Below are 16,134 nucleotides of genomic sequence, written 5' to 3' on the forward strand. Positions count from 1 at the left end.
TCATTAAAGAAAAAGTGAAAAAACAATTTTTCCTTTTTTTAAATAAAATGTTAATTTCGATTAAAAACAACAACAATTATTCACATTATATATAACCACAAATCAAACGTTGTTCAAAAAAAAAAAAAAAAATATAACCACAAATCAAACTGAAATTTACTTAAAGTTGCACATTTTCAGAAACTAATAAACATGGTCAGATGAACTAGACGATTCCTGCTCGAATGGCAATGGCTGTATCCATTGCAGATCAGGCTCTGGTGTGAACCAGATTGGACGTTTTGACTCGTTCATTTTTCTAAATGTAATTGATATTCTGTTGAAAAACCAAGTAAAACACACATAAATAGCACAAACAATGTTGTTAATAAAAGGAAAACCAACCAAAACTACCTTTTTGTGGGAACTTCAGGTACACAATGCTTAGCTACATTAGCTCCATTGCCGTTTAACACAAGCACTGATCTGAAACAAGTTCAATTAGTTTTGTTTTATACAGTTCCAATACGTGATATAAATTTATTTTGCAAGCCAAAATACATATGATTTACCCAACTGGAAGCGGTAATGAGTATGAACCACCGGAATATTCACCGTTTTCCTCAAGTTTTAGGTTTGATCCGAAGAGGATATTGCATTCACTAAGGAAAGAAACGGTGCAGAATGGACGAAGAAAGTCGTGATTATCGACATGAGGAGGTATGCAATCACCTTCATCATAGATGTTGACGACACAACAATCAGGTACACAAGTTGGAGGCAGAACATGCCATTCAACCAACCTTCTAATGATCACTTTGAAAAGAGCAGGTAATGGTTCAACAGTTTCATGTCTAAGAATCCCAGCCGGGGTTCCAGCTTTGCTCTGTCAAAATGAGAAGAAAGCAACAAAAGATTATATTACAAAGAACGAGTTCTACTACTTACTGAAGAAACAGACAGATCAAGAACGAGTTTTACTACTTACTGTTCGGTAGTTGAAACAACAACCGAATTGAATAGCTGAACGTCCTTTTCCTTTAGGAGTAAATGCACGCTCTACAGCAAAGAGAAATACAAGAGGAGTCTTTTGTAAAGCTTTTGGCAAAAAAAAACAAGGAAAGCTTTAGCCTCACTTACTTAGTTCTCCTTTACGTGCCTTCTCTTGTAGCTCACACACTTTATCAACTATCTTTTGCTGTTCCGCTGCATTAAAAACATCGGTATGTAATTCGAGTCCCTCCAGTATGTTAACCATCTCGCCGTTAACTTTCTCCAAGCAAAGAAAGTCTCTTTTCCTCTTCACATTCATCACTTGGATAAGCTTTCTCTGCTCCATAGAGAACTTATGTTTATCACAACTCGCATCTCTACATGCATCTTCCTGATCTTCCAATGTCATATCAACAGCATCTACTGAAACATGTGTTAGTGATCCAAAGAATCATCTGGATTTACCAACCAAATGAACACCATAGACTGTGCCGTTTCCATCATAATCATCAATTAATATTGTTACGGGTTTCTTCTAATTTAAATTAATCACCACTGAATTTGAAAATAATTGAAGTTCCTCTATATCCATATCAACTAAATGCTGTTACAGTTCATCTACACAACTCAAATAAAAATTGAATAATCTAATCCAAAAATTACAAGCATAAGCTTAATTTCCCGCTGAAGTAATGGTTATATACGCCTTTACCTTGTTCTAGAGAGCAGAATTGATCGGAGGCAACGTTGATTTGTGAAGCGTTCATTGATTTCAATCAATCAGAATCGGACAGTCAAGATCTCTTGTACGTATGGAGATAAATTCGAGTTTGGTTTAAAAGGCGTTAACGGTCAACAGATTGGATATTTTGACTTTTTGTTTAGGTCGTCCACGTCATAATCAAATTGTATATGCGTATAAGCTATCGCATGTCACTTGACGAATTGGGTTTTGACTTCTTAGATCTGACCAAGTCATTTCACCGGAAAACTTCAATGAAGTTACTAACCAAATGATTTTATTATCTTTTTTATCATCTAAAAAATTGTGATTGTCCATTGCGATTTTAATGGACCATGAGAAACCCACATGTATACATAAGATCTATGGCTCGTCTTTGGTAAAGACCGTATCAGTTTTAAATTGGAATCGTCTGTTAACCGGAAGAATTGACCAGTTCATCTTGGTTAAGTTGGGATTGAGATGATGAAAACGACCTCCTGTTGAAAGGTTGTTATATTCTGTTTTCAACCAAAATAGAGAAGGATACAAGCTTTTTCTACTTCCTCTACTTCCTCTTTTGATCAATTTGATGTACTCTTTGATAGTTAATTTCTAAATGTTAATCATTGCAGCACAGTGTGCTCTATCGAAACTTGACATTACTTTATGCTCTTATTTGTACTTACATATTTGGATAAAGTTGATACAGTACATAAATCACATACCAGGCGGTACACAAGGGTAATCATATCGGCACATACAATTCTTACTTGGGGGTCACAGAGACCACTTGCATTATGTCCAGAAAAATAATTTTTGCATGCCCGATCACAGTCTGAGATATCAGGGCACGGGGTATCACAATGGTGGTTTGTGCACGGCCCAAGTATTCTTGCGCACTCTTTGGATCCCATACTCTGTTCACCTATATCAAACAAAGCCATATTTCATATCTTCTCAGATAACAAAAAAGTTCGCTACTATTAAAGAAAATAAATATACTGAACTACAATATTTGTTATATGTGGCGATAAAAAAAAAGGTGGCGATGAATAGTTGCCCAAATCTGAAAATTATAGCAAATAATAATCGATATTTTTAAATAACATTAGCACAAGTGAAGTATAAAGATAAATATACACCAACGGTTAACATCATAACTAACTACAATATTGGGGACTATGTCAATGATAGATCTGACAATAGTATAACGGTCTTTTGAAAAAGAAATGATGAAGATAATTTTATGAATAAATCTTAATGAAAGTGTGTACCTAAGGAAAACAAAACAAGGAAGATGATGGGAAGAACAAGTGGCGAAGTTGCATTGACCATTCTTTTCTCTTAAAATTTGTATAAATTGAATATGTTTGAAAAGTTCGGAGACTAGAAAAACCTTTATAGATCTATCAGAAGATTAGTCTTAGAAATACAATTATCTAGTATTATATTTTTTAAGTATTTTACTATATATATATTTTAACTCTATATGCTAATGTATTATATATTTGATATATTTTTGGCATATTACTTAACTGGATGTTACTTTTCTTAAAAGAAATATACTATTTATTAGTTATTCGTTTTACAAAATCTAGTCCAGTTCCATGCAATATTACAAGCCAAACCTATTAATAAATGGAAGATTAGTAAAAAAATTAACCGAAAAAAGAATTAAAACATAACTAAACACAGATTAAAAAAATTCAAGGGAGATAAACATACTATATGGGAAATAAGAGAGCAATCAGTCAAAATAGAATAAGATCTAGAAGGATCGACTGTACATATGAAGAGGAGTAAAGGTGGATCGGTTACTTATAGGGATTAAGAGAGAGTAGAGGTGGATAGGTATTGTTGGCATATGGGATTAGGCATGGACATTTTGCCTATATCTAAAACACCGACCGGACTGAACCGAAATAACTAAAACTGGAAGCGAATCATAATTTCCAAATATCTGAAGAGTTGCTATAAAAGGTAATGTTGTTAGGATATTCTTAGCCTACAGATACAGATACAACTTATGGAGAGGAAAGCGAGTTTTAAGTTTTAACATAAATGAGCATTTTTTACATTATGCCTATGCGTGTTAATTTCGCATTATTCGAATGATTTTTTGTATGGAGTTAAAATGTGTGTTACACAAGAACTGAGAGTAAAGCTAGACTATAAAACGGCAGCGTAACGGTCGTTAGATCTCCGTGGTCTTGTTCTCCATAGTATCGCATGAGGACTCGGACATAATCTGTACGGTACTTTAGGTGTTGGCATCTCAGGAACCCTGTTTCAGACAAAGCTACATGTCAAACATTCAATGTTCTGTAGATATCAAACTGGTCTGTGTCTTAAGATTATTTATTTATCAAATCACATAGTTTTAGTTAATATTTAAAAACAATATAATAGAATTTGAAAACAAAAGAGGTTAGGAATCTTACTGTAATCCAGAGATGTCTATTTGAGAAAAGTCAAAATTAGTTAGACTATCTAACGTCACCGTCGTCTGTGAGGTCTTGCGTCCCTTAGCTTTTCCCGGCAGCGGCGACTCTTCCGGTGAAGGCTGCTTTATAGCCATCACTTTGCAATTAAAATTTCTAGCTACATCAATCCCACTCACTGCCCATCTGCACATCACATTAAACAAAATCATAACTTGTGGGGATTCTAAAATCTTTAAAAATGACCCGTAACTTTCGAAACGATCATAGTAGTACCTGTAAAGAAAGCTCTGCTGATGGAGACCAACGAGAAGCGTTGACGCACCAGTCTCTTTCACGACTTCAGCGATCGTTCTTCCATCTTCGTCTCCTTCTCTCACGATTATCTCTGTATTTGTCTGTTAACCACGAGCACGAAGAGAGCTAATCAAAATTCTCATCAAGAATCAAGAAAATCTTGAGATCAGACTGTTTCATTCACTCACGTTGAAGAAATCGTCGCAGAGCTCACGGAAAGAAAGGGCGAGATGGTATCCGTGGCGGCGGAGGAGACGCGCCGCCGTGGATTTTTTCTTGCGGGGCGGAGGAGAGAATACGTGGAGGAGGACTATGACGTCACCGTGACGGAAGAGGTTATGAAGTGCCCACTGTAACGCTGTCCTGGCCGCTTCTTTATCCTCTACAACCACCACGATCCTCTGTACTTCTCCCATTACGATTCTCTCTCTGTCTCTCTCTTCGTCTTTGGTCTGAAAGAAAGAGAATTGACTTGGGTTCGGTTTTGTATCGTAATCTTGTGAGTCACTCTCTCTCTTTCCTTTGCGTCTCAATATGTGAATAATGTATATAATAAGTTAATAATCATCGTATGCATTATGAAAGCTGGAACTTTATGTTTGTGGAAATAAATTAAAGTGGGTCAAATGTGTGTTTGAGTATGAAAGCATGGACCGGGTTTTTGTTATTGGGGTAGAGTGAACGTGCTGCAGCTTTACACTCTTTGGGACAATAACTTTGTTCTAGTCATTTACCACATTGAGCATGGGTTGAAAAACAGGAATCGTGTTCGGTCACTTCACAATTAAGTAAATAGAAACTAATTTTAGTATTTTACCATTTAATTATGCATATATTTATCTTTTATACGACGATATGCACATTGAACATCCGATTAAATACTAATTCTTAAAACCAAGAACCATGTTGCACAAAAAAAAACCAGGAACCATTAAAAAAACTAAATTTGCCATTTCATTTCACATATTTTTGATTTTGTAAGTTCTTATAATTCCATACGTGCACGTTATCAGTGATCGAAAATCAAAAATATGATTTACAGTTACATACATTAAAAGCTTACAAGGATTTTTTTAATGGTAGTGTTTATGGTGCTAAACCCGCGTCTATTAAAGTAGGATCACAAGTTCACATACTGAATTAGGATGGAAAAGACAAGCACAAGTAGATGATCCCTGGTGGTGATAAAGAAGCTGCAAACAGATATAAACAAGGACTTAAACACCTCTTTAATACATAAAAAAGTTTAAGAAACACAAATGTGTTAGCATAGTCCATATACTTGAGCCATGAATCCGGGGATGGTCCACATAATTACTTAAATTGAAAAGTATTCATAAATTATTATTGTCTTAGAAAAGTTTTGATATAGAATAATTAAAATGAAGATAGTGGGACATGACGGAAGGAAATGGTCGTATATCAGGGATCTACTTGTGTTTGTCTTTTCCATCCTTATAGATTAAAATTAAAGAAAAACACTAATTTTTTTTATCATCAACTTAAACAACTTATACTCACTCTCTAAACAAAATCTCACAAAATGTCTGGATCAAAGAAATTTAAAGAGAAATTTTAATAAAACCCCAAAATCAAATTTTGTTTAGTTTACAATATCTCATGTAGCAAAATGATCACCTTTAATACCAATCACATATCTACAATAATCTTGCAAGTATTAGTTTTTTTTTTTTTTAATTTTGTTTAGAGCATTTCTAACCCACTCCATTTTTTACTCTAAAATAAAGTGAAATGAAGTATGTAGTAAAAAATATTTTAATCCAACTTCATATCTAACTCTATAATGGAGTAATCTATTTTATATTTGTTCATTGCTCTATTATGATTTGGAGTTGGATTGAAACAATTTTACTTCATTTTCTCTTTTACTCATGTTTGGAGAAAAAGATAGAATTTTACATTGGAAATATTTTTAGAGGGTCATTATAACTCTGTTTAAGTTGATGATAAAAAATTATTTTTTATTTTATTTTAATCTATAATTAACAAACAATATATTAAAAATTATATACTTATCAAAACTATTCAATTAATTAGATCACAAAATTTGGAAACAAATAAAATAAAAATAAATCTGAGAAGCTACGATTAACTAGTTCAAAAATAAGATAACAAAAGCAAATAGAAAGGAGAGGGTAGCAGAGTGGAGAAAAGAAATACAATGATTGTAACAACCGAGAAAGTTAATTTTATGAGAATGAAAAAAAGATTCGCAGTTATTTAATTTAATAAACCAATTAATAATAAATTATGTGTACCGAGTAACCGAGTGGAGAAATCAAATCAAATCAAGTCTAACACCAAGCAACACTGATTCGCAAATCTCTATCTATATCACCGATTAACGACTGAAAGAAAAGAAAGCTTTATGTAATTAATTATTTTATTATTAAAAAATGTATACAACAACGGTATAAACTTTCAACGGCTATATGAAATAGTGAAAAATGGAAATTACCGAGTAAGAAAATTGGAAATTAGACTGATTTAATTGTTAAAAAAGGAAATCAACAACGATCATCAAAATCTATAAATATACACAGCCCTAAACCTTCTGGTCACGCTACTAATAATCACTCACAATTCTCTTCTCTCTGTAAAACTCTCTAAGCTTTTGTTTTTGCCATGGATTCTCTTTCTTCTTCTACTTCGACAAAGATGAAGAACAACAACAAGCTCTCTGTCAGAAACCAAACCCGTTTCAAGAAACCGTTCTTGTTGTTAAGAGAGAAGACCATTCTCAAGAAAGCGTTAGAGCTTTCCATTCTCTGCGACAACGATATTTGTGTGATACATTACGACCGTGAAGGAAACCTCGTCAACACTTACCCTGAAGATCAGTGCCAAGTTAAACACATTGTCGAGAGGTATAGGAATTTGAGGGACGGAGAAAAAATCAAGAAAAACACAAATCTTTCACAGTTCTATAACAAGAAACTCGTTGACGAGAAGAGGAGATCTCTTACGGACGCAGAGGAACGCAAAAGGTTCACTAAGAAAGTTGGAGAGTTCAAGAGTTCCTTGGAACATAAGTTACAGATAGTAAAAGACAGGGTTCGTGACCTTCTTTACTCCCAGGATCATCAGACCGAGCCAGATCAGAGCACTTGTCTTGATGTTATGTCCCAACAAAACCACAACTTCCCGACGTCTTCTTCTGGCTTCTTCCCCCAAAATGACTTATCTTCTTCACTAATAGACGAGGAGGATCCATTGATGAACTTTTGTCCGCAGGTAATTAACAATCCTGTTTCTGTTCATCAACAACAAATAGGATCATCATTAACGAATCTTCTCATGAGTGGTGATGCGTCCGGTTCCTCCAATGATCGGAGTAAATTCTCAATGTTTCTGTTTAACCATGAAACCGCTACGTTTACTCCACTTCCCAACTCTGTTTCTTCAAGCTTTGACCAATGACTCCGTGTCTCAACAACCTCATGCACAACAATCTCTGTACATGACTGAGCACTTTGGTGAATGCACTTCAACCTCGTTTATATGATCGGAGTAAATTCTCAATGTTTCTGTTTAACCATGAAACCGCTACGTTTACTCCACTTCCCAACTCTGTTTCTTCAAGCTTTGACCAAGGGTTGACTCCGTGTAGCAACAACCTCATTACGGCTTCACATGGGGCACAAGGGTTCAACTTTGGGTGCAGCAACAATCTCAACACACAAGGCTTTAACTTTGGGTGCAACAACAATCTCTGTACATGACTGAGCACTTTGGTGAATGCACTTCAACCTCGTTTATATCCTCACAGACACCACATTGGAACCCTTCTTGATTAACACATGGCTTCTGATTAATTCATCCTATTAATCAAAATTGTGTATTAGTTTTTTTTGCATTTGTGTAAATCTCTTAAAAATTAAGTTCTTATTCCTATGTATACTATACCTTTTATCACTGATTATTCATTCGAGTTCCACTTTTAAAGAGTTGTGTGTATGTCTCTAAACTTTTCTTTTTTTTATATTCTATGTTGTAGTTTGCGAATTGCGAGTGAGGAAACTAGAATCAACATTTGTCTGTTGATACTATCATTATAGAGCATTATCATATGATACTATCTGTCTATAGAGCTCAAAAACTCAATAATCCAAACGATTTTTTTTAACCGTGAACTAGATCTCGATCCGTGCAACCACGCGGGTTATTGGTTTTATTTATTTTTATGTAAATATATTTTCGATTTTAAATTGGATATATTATAATATATATATATATATATATATATATATATATCAGTTTTTAAAACATAATAAGTTTACGGTATATTTTTTTAATTGAATAATTGTTCAAACTTTCACGTTATTTGTATCTTTCTATATATTATTTTTGGATATTTATATCATTAAAATCATAACTATATATATAAATATTAGTAAAATATTATTTATTGTCATATCCAAAGATATTGTAACATTTCACAAATTTAGAAAGTTTTTAAAAAATTAAACTTTTCGCTTCGTAGATTTATATTATCGAGTAAATAATTAAACATTTAGTTTTTGTTTAATTTTTAAAATAAACTATATAGTTTAGAATTTGTTTTCATTGGTTTAAGGTAGTAAAGATTAATCATTGTTAGATAATATGATTTTTGCTATTTAAAAAAAATCTTTATAATTTTAAAAGTTAACATCAAGAAATATTTAAATAATTAACATATCGAGGTATAGTATTACAAAATTAAAATTATATCTATTTAATTTATATTATCTATAAATTTAATGAATCATCTATTGTTTAAATCTAATTATTGATAGCCCAATAAAAATTTTTAGTAGGCCCAAAATTTAAATGATAAGATTAGAGATTAAATGTAATATGACATTCTAGGAATATGTCAATTAGGTCCATTTTTAAAAAAATCACACATGAATCAAGGTTGTGACTTCTGTTTTAATATATAAGATAGATAAATATCAATTATTGGTAAGATGCATATCCCCTATATATTATTTGTGAAATATTACAACTTATTTTTGTAGCCACATGTCATCATTAGGATGATTCTTAGAATTATTAGAGAAATAGGTTGGTCCATCTAATTATATAATAAGCTTTTTATTAAACTAACCATAAATTCATTATTAATGTCATTTTTTATTTTCTTAAATAAAGATTATGGAATTGCCTAATGTATCTAAAGTATATATGACATTAATTATTTTTAATAATAAAGAACTGATAAAAAATAATGTATCTTCTATCAAATTTGTTTAATTTTAAACTATTAAAATAAGTAAAAAAAAATCACAATAACCATATTATAAAAATTTAGATTTTTCTGTATATGTTATATTTTAAATTTAAAAAAAAACGACTATAAATTACTAAAACTGTTAAAAGTCTCACATTCAAATTTTGCGATCCATGGTTTCAAATTTTTGTTATGAAAAAATACAAATGATTACAAAATCATATAAGTAAAAGTCAAATTTAATTAATCATTAAGATTTAAAATATATATTTATATATATCATTCTAAATTAAAATATAAACCATATTGAATAAATAAATATTTTAGTTTCAAAATTTACTTGGAATAATTTTTTTTGATAAAAGTTTCGAACTAACATTAATAATTTTTTTTAATTATAAATTACCAAAATTATTAATCCCACAATAAAAAATTTGTTATCAGTAATTTAAATTTTTAGCTATTAAAGATACACATGATAAAAAACAATATATGAGTAGAAAGCATCATTTAATAGACATTAATATTAAAAATATAATATGTATGTTAATATCATTTAAACTTAATTACATATCCTATCAATTTTTTTAAGAAAAATTGTTTGGATTAGTAAAATTGATTTATACATTCGCACCAATTTAATTATATATATAATAGTTACTGACTTTTAATTATTCAATATATATTTATTATTTCATAATATGTAAGAACATATAATATATAAAATAATTTATATATATAATGTTTATACCGCGCAAGGCGCGAATCTTAATTTAGTTAGTAATTATTTCACATTGAGATTTTTTTTTTTTTAAATCACAATTTTACATGCAATAGAAGTGAGTAGCTTAAACGGTCACGCATTAATTAAAAGACAAAAGCAACATTAATTAAGTTACTTAAGGAGTTCTACTATCTATTCCCTCGAGTATTCCGTCAGAATATGCCATTTTTCTTGTATAAAAAGGCATATTAGCATCCAAGTTATTAATAGCAAAGCTCATCTAAGTTTCCACCTCCGGCCAGAGGGGCATTTTTACCTTTAAAATCATGTCCAGACTTGTACTGACTTGAATGCACAATCTGACCGGTGAAACTATAAAGCTCTTTCACCGCCGGAGTGTACCTTTCTCCGTTCTCTCCAGCCGCAACCACCACAAACTCCAACCAGTTCAACTTCCAAAGTTTGTGGCACTGGTCAGAGTTTCTGGTGGTTGCTACTGAAGAGAAGGTAGATCGGTAACTTCTAGCGGTGAAAGGCTTTATATTTTCATTGGTGAGATTGTTTATTCCACCGGTACAGTCTGAACGTGACTTTAATGGTAAAATTTCTCTTGTGGTCAGAAGGTGGAAATTCTTGTTTGGATGAGCTTTGATCTTAATAACTTGGATGCTAATAACTCTGGTAAGTAAATTAAGTAATGTCGCTTTGCCTTTTAATTATTAATTTCTGAATGAATAAATGTTAAAGCTGCACACTTCTCTTGCATGTCAAATTGTGGTTTAGATTTTGGTTCTTTTTTTCAGTGTGAGATAATTACTATTATGCCTCTTAACAATAATTTATGTATCATCTATTCATGGTTAAAAGTTTGTTTCTATTATTTATTTCTGAGCTATATAGACCATAGTATCATAAGATATTTGCTAATTTCTATGATCTTTTGTTATTATTACAATATGAGTCTTAACGATGTCTTTCCTTTCTTCAACTTTAACAAATAAAATAGATCTTTTTTTCTAAAAACAAATAATAAATGCTCAACATCTAAATTTTTAATATTCCTATTTTTCTTTACCATATGTTGTTATATTTAATTTATTCTCTAAATTTTGTTTGTTGACCAACGAAGATGTATACTTGGAAATGTAATTTCTGAAAATTATTTTTCCGGTGACTATGGTTGACACAGTTGTGATGTTCATGGCCAAGGCAGAGTTATTTATGTACGTAGATCCCTCCAACTATTGGCTCGTCCGACCAAAACAAGGTCCTTTCACCACCAAAATCTTTACCGGAAGAACTCCAGTTATCAGTGTGGGAACTTCCAAAAGATTTGCGATGACAAGATTCAGGTATTCTCAATTGTCCATCAAGATTTGGGAACCTTTCGGACAGTTCCCACATCGATGATTGGAGTTCTCCCAGTAAAGAATTTGGTGGCAAAAAGACCTTGTTTTGGTCGGACGAGTCCAGACTTGGAGGTAGGGGTGTGCATTTGGGTATCCGGTTCGGATATATTCACGTCTCGGGTTTAAGGAGTTAAAGATTACAGCCCAATTCAGACAATTTACAAATTTCAGTTCAGGTTTAGTTCGGATCTTTGTGGTTCAGTTTCGGTTCAAATAACCCGTTTATATTATTTTTAAAAAGCTAAAATTCATTAAATTTCATAAAATCTAAAACTAAAATATTATATAACATATAAATTTGAATAATGTATGCCACAATACCTTTACTTAATATAAAAATTGATTTTATTTAACTATTTTGATTAAAAAAAACAAGAAATATTTCAAGTATTTTGGTGTTTTGAGTATTGTTTAGCGGTTTAAGTATGTAAGTTTGACTCTTTGTATATATTTTCAAGTATTTTGGACTACTTCAACATATCTTATATTTTTAATATTTTGGAAATTAAATCTATAATTAATTAATAGATTTAAATATATAAATATTATTCGGATATATTCGGATACCCAAAATATGTTGGTTTGGACCAGGTTCGGTTTCGGTTCTCTAGATACCAAATTTAGAGACCATTTTTGTATCTAACCAGTTTGATTTCGGTTCGATACTACTTTTTCAGATCGGATTCGGTTTGGTTCTTCGGGTTCATATTTTTTGTCCAGACCTACTTGGAGGGATCTCCATGCATAAATAACATTGCCTTGGCCATCAAAATCACCAATGTGTCAACCATAGTCACCAAATTTTTTTTAAGCAATGACATCCCCAAGTATACCTCTTCTTTAGCCAATGCATGAACCTGTACAAATTAAGAGAATGGACTGAATAAAATGACATATGGTCGAAAAAATTAAGAATAATAAAAAAATTATTGTTTAAGCATTTATTAAAAAACTGAGAAATAAAAGATTTGTTTCTTTGTTAAAGTTGAAGAAACCAAAGACATTGAAAAAACTCATTTTGTACTAAGCTAGCCAAAGATCATAGTGATTTGCATTATCATATGATACTATGGTCTATAGAGCTCAAACTCAATAATCCAAACGGTTTTCTAACCACAGAGATAAAATATTAATTATTGTTGAGAGGCATATTAGTAATTGTTTCACACTGAGAGAAAAACAAAGACAAAATCTAAACCACAATTTGACGTGCAGTAGAAGTGTGCAGCTTTAATATTCATGCATTCATAAATTAATAATTAAAAGACAAAATCTCCCTATATATTAAATAAGAAGTCACTTTAGTAATTTTTGTTGATGTGTCGCTCATAGGTGAAGTTTCAAGAAATTGTTATAATTTGATTGGTCGATTGTTCTTAATTTTTATTTATTTAATTTAGATCTAAAAATTTAAGGTAAGTCTAAAATCATTTAACGTCACTTGCCATATAATCTAAAGAATATTACAAATAACAGTTTAAAGAAACTAATTCTCGAAATTATAGAAAGATTATTAATGTTTTATTTATTACTTTTAATATTTATAAACTATAAAATATAATAAACGAAATTTTATATAAGATAATTATAATATTTTTATATTCTACTTGATGAATTGTATACGAATATAATTATATAATAACTATTTTAAATATTACAAAATCCAAACATGTTTATTAATATTATTTTTAAATTATTTATTGTTGTTTAAATAATAAATTTATCAGAATTTTAAAATAATTTATAAAATGTTATAAATTATTTATAAAAATATAAATCTACTATATATTGATTGAGAAATCGCATAAGTCATTTTTTTATTATGCGTCGATCATAAATGAACTCTTCAAATTGTTATAATTTGATTGGTCGATAATTTTTAATTTTATTTATTATAATTATATCTAAAAGGAAAGGATAATTCAATTACCACTTTCCAAATAATCTACATAATTTTAGAAATAATTATTTATGGTAACTAATTGTTGAAACTATGAAAGAGTAATAATGTTATCAAATTTTTTATATATTTATATATTTATAAATTACATAAAATTAGAAACAATAATTTTTATTTGAATTGATATAATGATTTTATATTTGTATATAAAGTATCATAATAGCTATTAACGTCTAATAAATTTCATTTATGCTTTATAAATCATTTATTCAGTTATAAATAAATTTATAAAATTATTTTATTGACTTATCAGATGTTTTAAATTATTATAAGAGGTTCTAAGTCATTTATAGAAGATTATATAATAATTTATAAAATGTATTTTGAAAATATTTGTATATTAAATGAGAACTCACTTAATTATTTTTTTCTTAGGTGTCTTTGAGTTTTAGAAAAACTACTATAATTTGATTCGTTAATAGATTTTCTATTTTATTTATTTTATGAGTAAAAAAATCACTTCTAGAACCAATTTTTATCAGTATCCAAATGATATAAATATATTTCATAATTTAATTTATGGTAATTAAGTATGTGATTTATATAAAATATACGTAATGCTCATAAAATCATTTTATTACTCAAGTATTTATAAACTATATAATACATTTCAAAAGTAATTTATATAATTGATATAGTAGTTTTATATTCCTATGTATTTGAATATGAACATATAGAGAATGTGTAACAATCATATGGTTTTATCTTTTACTCTTAATAAAGACATATGACTTTAGCTATAAATTATTTAAAAATCAAATGTTTCAAAACTACATACCTTCAAAACTCATTTTTATTAAAAACTAAATTATGAATATTATATATAACTAATTTTAGTAAAAAAATTCAATAAAAAATATCAACAGATATTTAAAATATTCATAATCATCTTTTTCAAAAATAATTATTCTTTAAGAAAATTTAACAGTAAACACATATACAATTTTTGATGATGAAAAAATATCTTAATTTGACAAACTATAATAAATATATTGTTACAAAACATTCAAACCCGCAAAATTGCGGGCATCCACTTAGTAAACATTAATTAAGGAGTTTTAATATCTATTCCGTCGAGGATTCCGTCGAAAATACCATATTTTCTTGTAGTAACGGTCGTATCCAAGTTATCAAGAGCAAAACTAATCTCCATACCAAAATTTCTACATATGACCACAAGAACATTTTTACCTTTAAAGTAACATCAAGACTTGTCCTAACTCAAATGCACAATCTCACTGGAGAAAGTATGAAGCCATTTCACCGCTGGAATATACTTTTCTCCGTTCTCCTCAGTCGTAACCACCACAAACTACGACCAGTACAACCTCCAGAGTTTGTGGTACTGGTTGAAGTTTCTGGTGGTTACAACTGAAAATAAGAGAGATTGGTATCTTTTAGCGGTAAAGACTTGATACTTTCACCAGTGATAATGTGCATTCGATTCGGTAGTCTGGACGTGACTTTAAAGGTAAAAATGTTCTTTAAGGTGGAAATTCTAAAATTAATTAATATATTTTGGGCATCCAAATATATCCGAATCAGAACATTTTTACCTTTAAAGTCACATCCAGACATGTACTAGCTTGAATGTACAATCTCACCGGTGAAATTATCAAGCATTTTCACCGCCAGAAGATACCCTTCTCCGTTTTCTCCAGTAGAAACTACCACAAACTCCAACCAGTACAACCTCAGAGTTTATGGTACTGGTTGGAATTTCTGGTGGTTATAACCGAAGAGAAGACATATATGTATCTTCTGGCGGTCAATGGGTTTGATACTTTCACCGGTGAAAATTTCTTATGGTCGACGGTTGAAATTCTGGTTTGGAAATTTGCTTTTTAGATTTATATATGATAATGCTAATCACTATGATCTTTGGCTAGCATAGTACAATATGAGTTTTATCAATGTCTTGGGTTTCTTCAACTTTAACAAAGAAAACAATTCTTTTATTTCTCATTTTTTAATAATTACTTAATCAATACAAATTTTAATATTCTTATTTTTTTTTTGTAACCATATGTTGTTTTATTCCATCCATTCTCTAAATTTGTACATTTGCATATATTGTCCAAAGAAGAAGTATACTTTGGGATGTCATTGCTTAAGTATTTTCCGGTGACTATCGTTACACATTAGTGACAGTGCTGGCTACGGTAAGGTTATTTATCTCCAGAGATCCTTCGAAGTATGGATTCTTCTGACCAAACCAAGGTCCTTTTGCCACCAAACTCCTAAATAGAAAAACTACTCCAGCCATCGATGTCGAAACTGTCCATAAGATTGCCAAAGGCAAGATTCAGGTACCTTCCATAGTCCATCAAATTTTATATTCATCTTTATTAATTTGATTACTTATAATTTG

At 30.4% G+C, this 16,134-nt stretch overlaps 3 protein-coding genes and 1 long non-coding RNA gene across 6 annotated transcripts; 2 read left to right on the top strand and 2 right to left on the bottom strand.

Moving 5' to 3' along the window:
* Positions 1-131: 131 nt before the first annotated feature.
* Positions 132-3,533, bottom strand: LOC103871430 (RNA demethylase ALKBH9B). Of its 3 annotated transcripts, none has more exons than XM_009149678.3 (6): positions 1,685-3,533; positions 1,120-1,392; positions 968-1,038; positions 552-865; positions 394-465; positions 132-316 (listed from the first exon to the last, which is right to left on the bottom strand). In XM_009149678.3, exons 1-6 carry the CDS (start codon positions 1,737-1,739, stop codon positions 184-186), a joined length of 918 nt encoding a protein of 305 aa, XP_009147926.1. In that variant the 5' UTR covers positions 1,740-3,533; the 3' UTR covers positions 132-183. The 3 variants fall into 3 exon arrangements, with proteins under 3 accessions (XP_009147926.1, XP_033129135.1, XP_033129134.1); XM_033273244.1 differs by having other exon boundaries at positions 232-316; positions 557-865; XM_033273243.1 differs by having other exon boundaries at positions 232-316; positions 394-460.
* A 109-nt stretch (positions 3,534-3,642) lies between these two features.
* LOC103871431 lies at positions 3,643-6,809 on the bottom strand. The gene is made up of 4 exons (XM_009149681.3): positions 4,623-6,809; positions 4,414-4,535; positions 4,138-4,323; positions 3,643-3,980 (listed from the first exon to the last, which is right to left on the bottom strand). Exons 1-4 carry the CDS (start codon positions 4,848-4,850, stop codon positions 3,866-3,868), a joined length of 651 nt encoding a protein of 216 aa, XP_009147929.1. The 5' UTR covers positions 4,851-6,809; the 3' UTR covers positions 3,643-3,865.
* Positions 6,810-7,080: 271 nt separating this feature from the next.
* On the top strand, positions 7,081-7,875 carry LOC103871432 (agamous-like MADS-box protein AGL93). The gene has a single exon (XM_009149682.3). It carries the CDS (start codon positions 7,081-7,083, stop codon positions 7,873-7,875), a length of 795 nt encoding a protein of 264 aa, XP_009147930.3.
* Positions 7,876-11,407: 3,532 nt separating this feature from the next.
* On the top strand, positions 11,408-13,144 carry LOC117125878. Its single transcript, XR_004448337.1, has 2 exons — positions 11,408-11,979; positions 12,481-13,144. It is a non-coding gene; the product is annotated as an uncharacterized LOC117125878 (long non-coding RNA).
* The last annotated feature ends 2,990 nt before the right edge of the window (positions 13,145-16,134 follow it).

This window comes from Brassica rapa, chromosome A06, assembly GCF_000309985.2.
Source record: "Brassica rapa cultivar Chiifu-401-42 chromosome A06, CAAS_Brap_v3.01, whole genome shotgun sequence".
Taxonomy (NCBI): domain Eukaryota; kingdom Viridiplantae; phylum Streptophyta; class Magnoliopsida; order Brassicales; family Brassicaceae; genus Brassica; species Brassica rapa.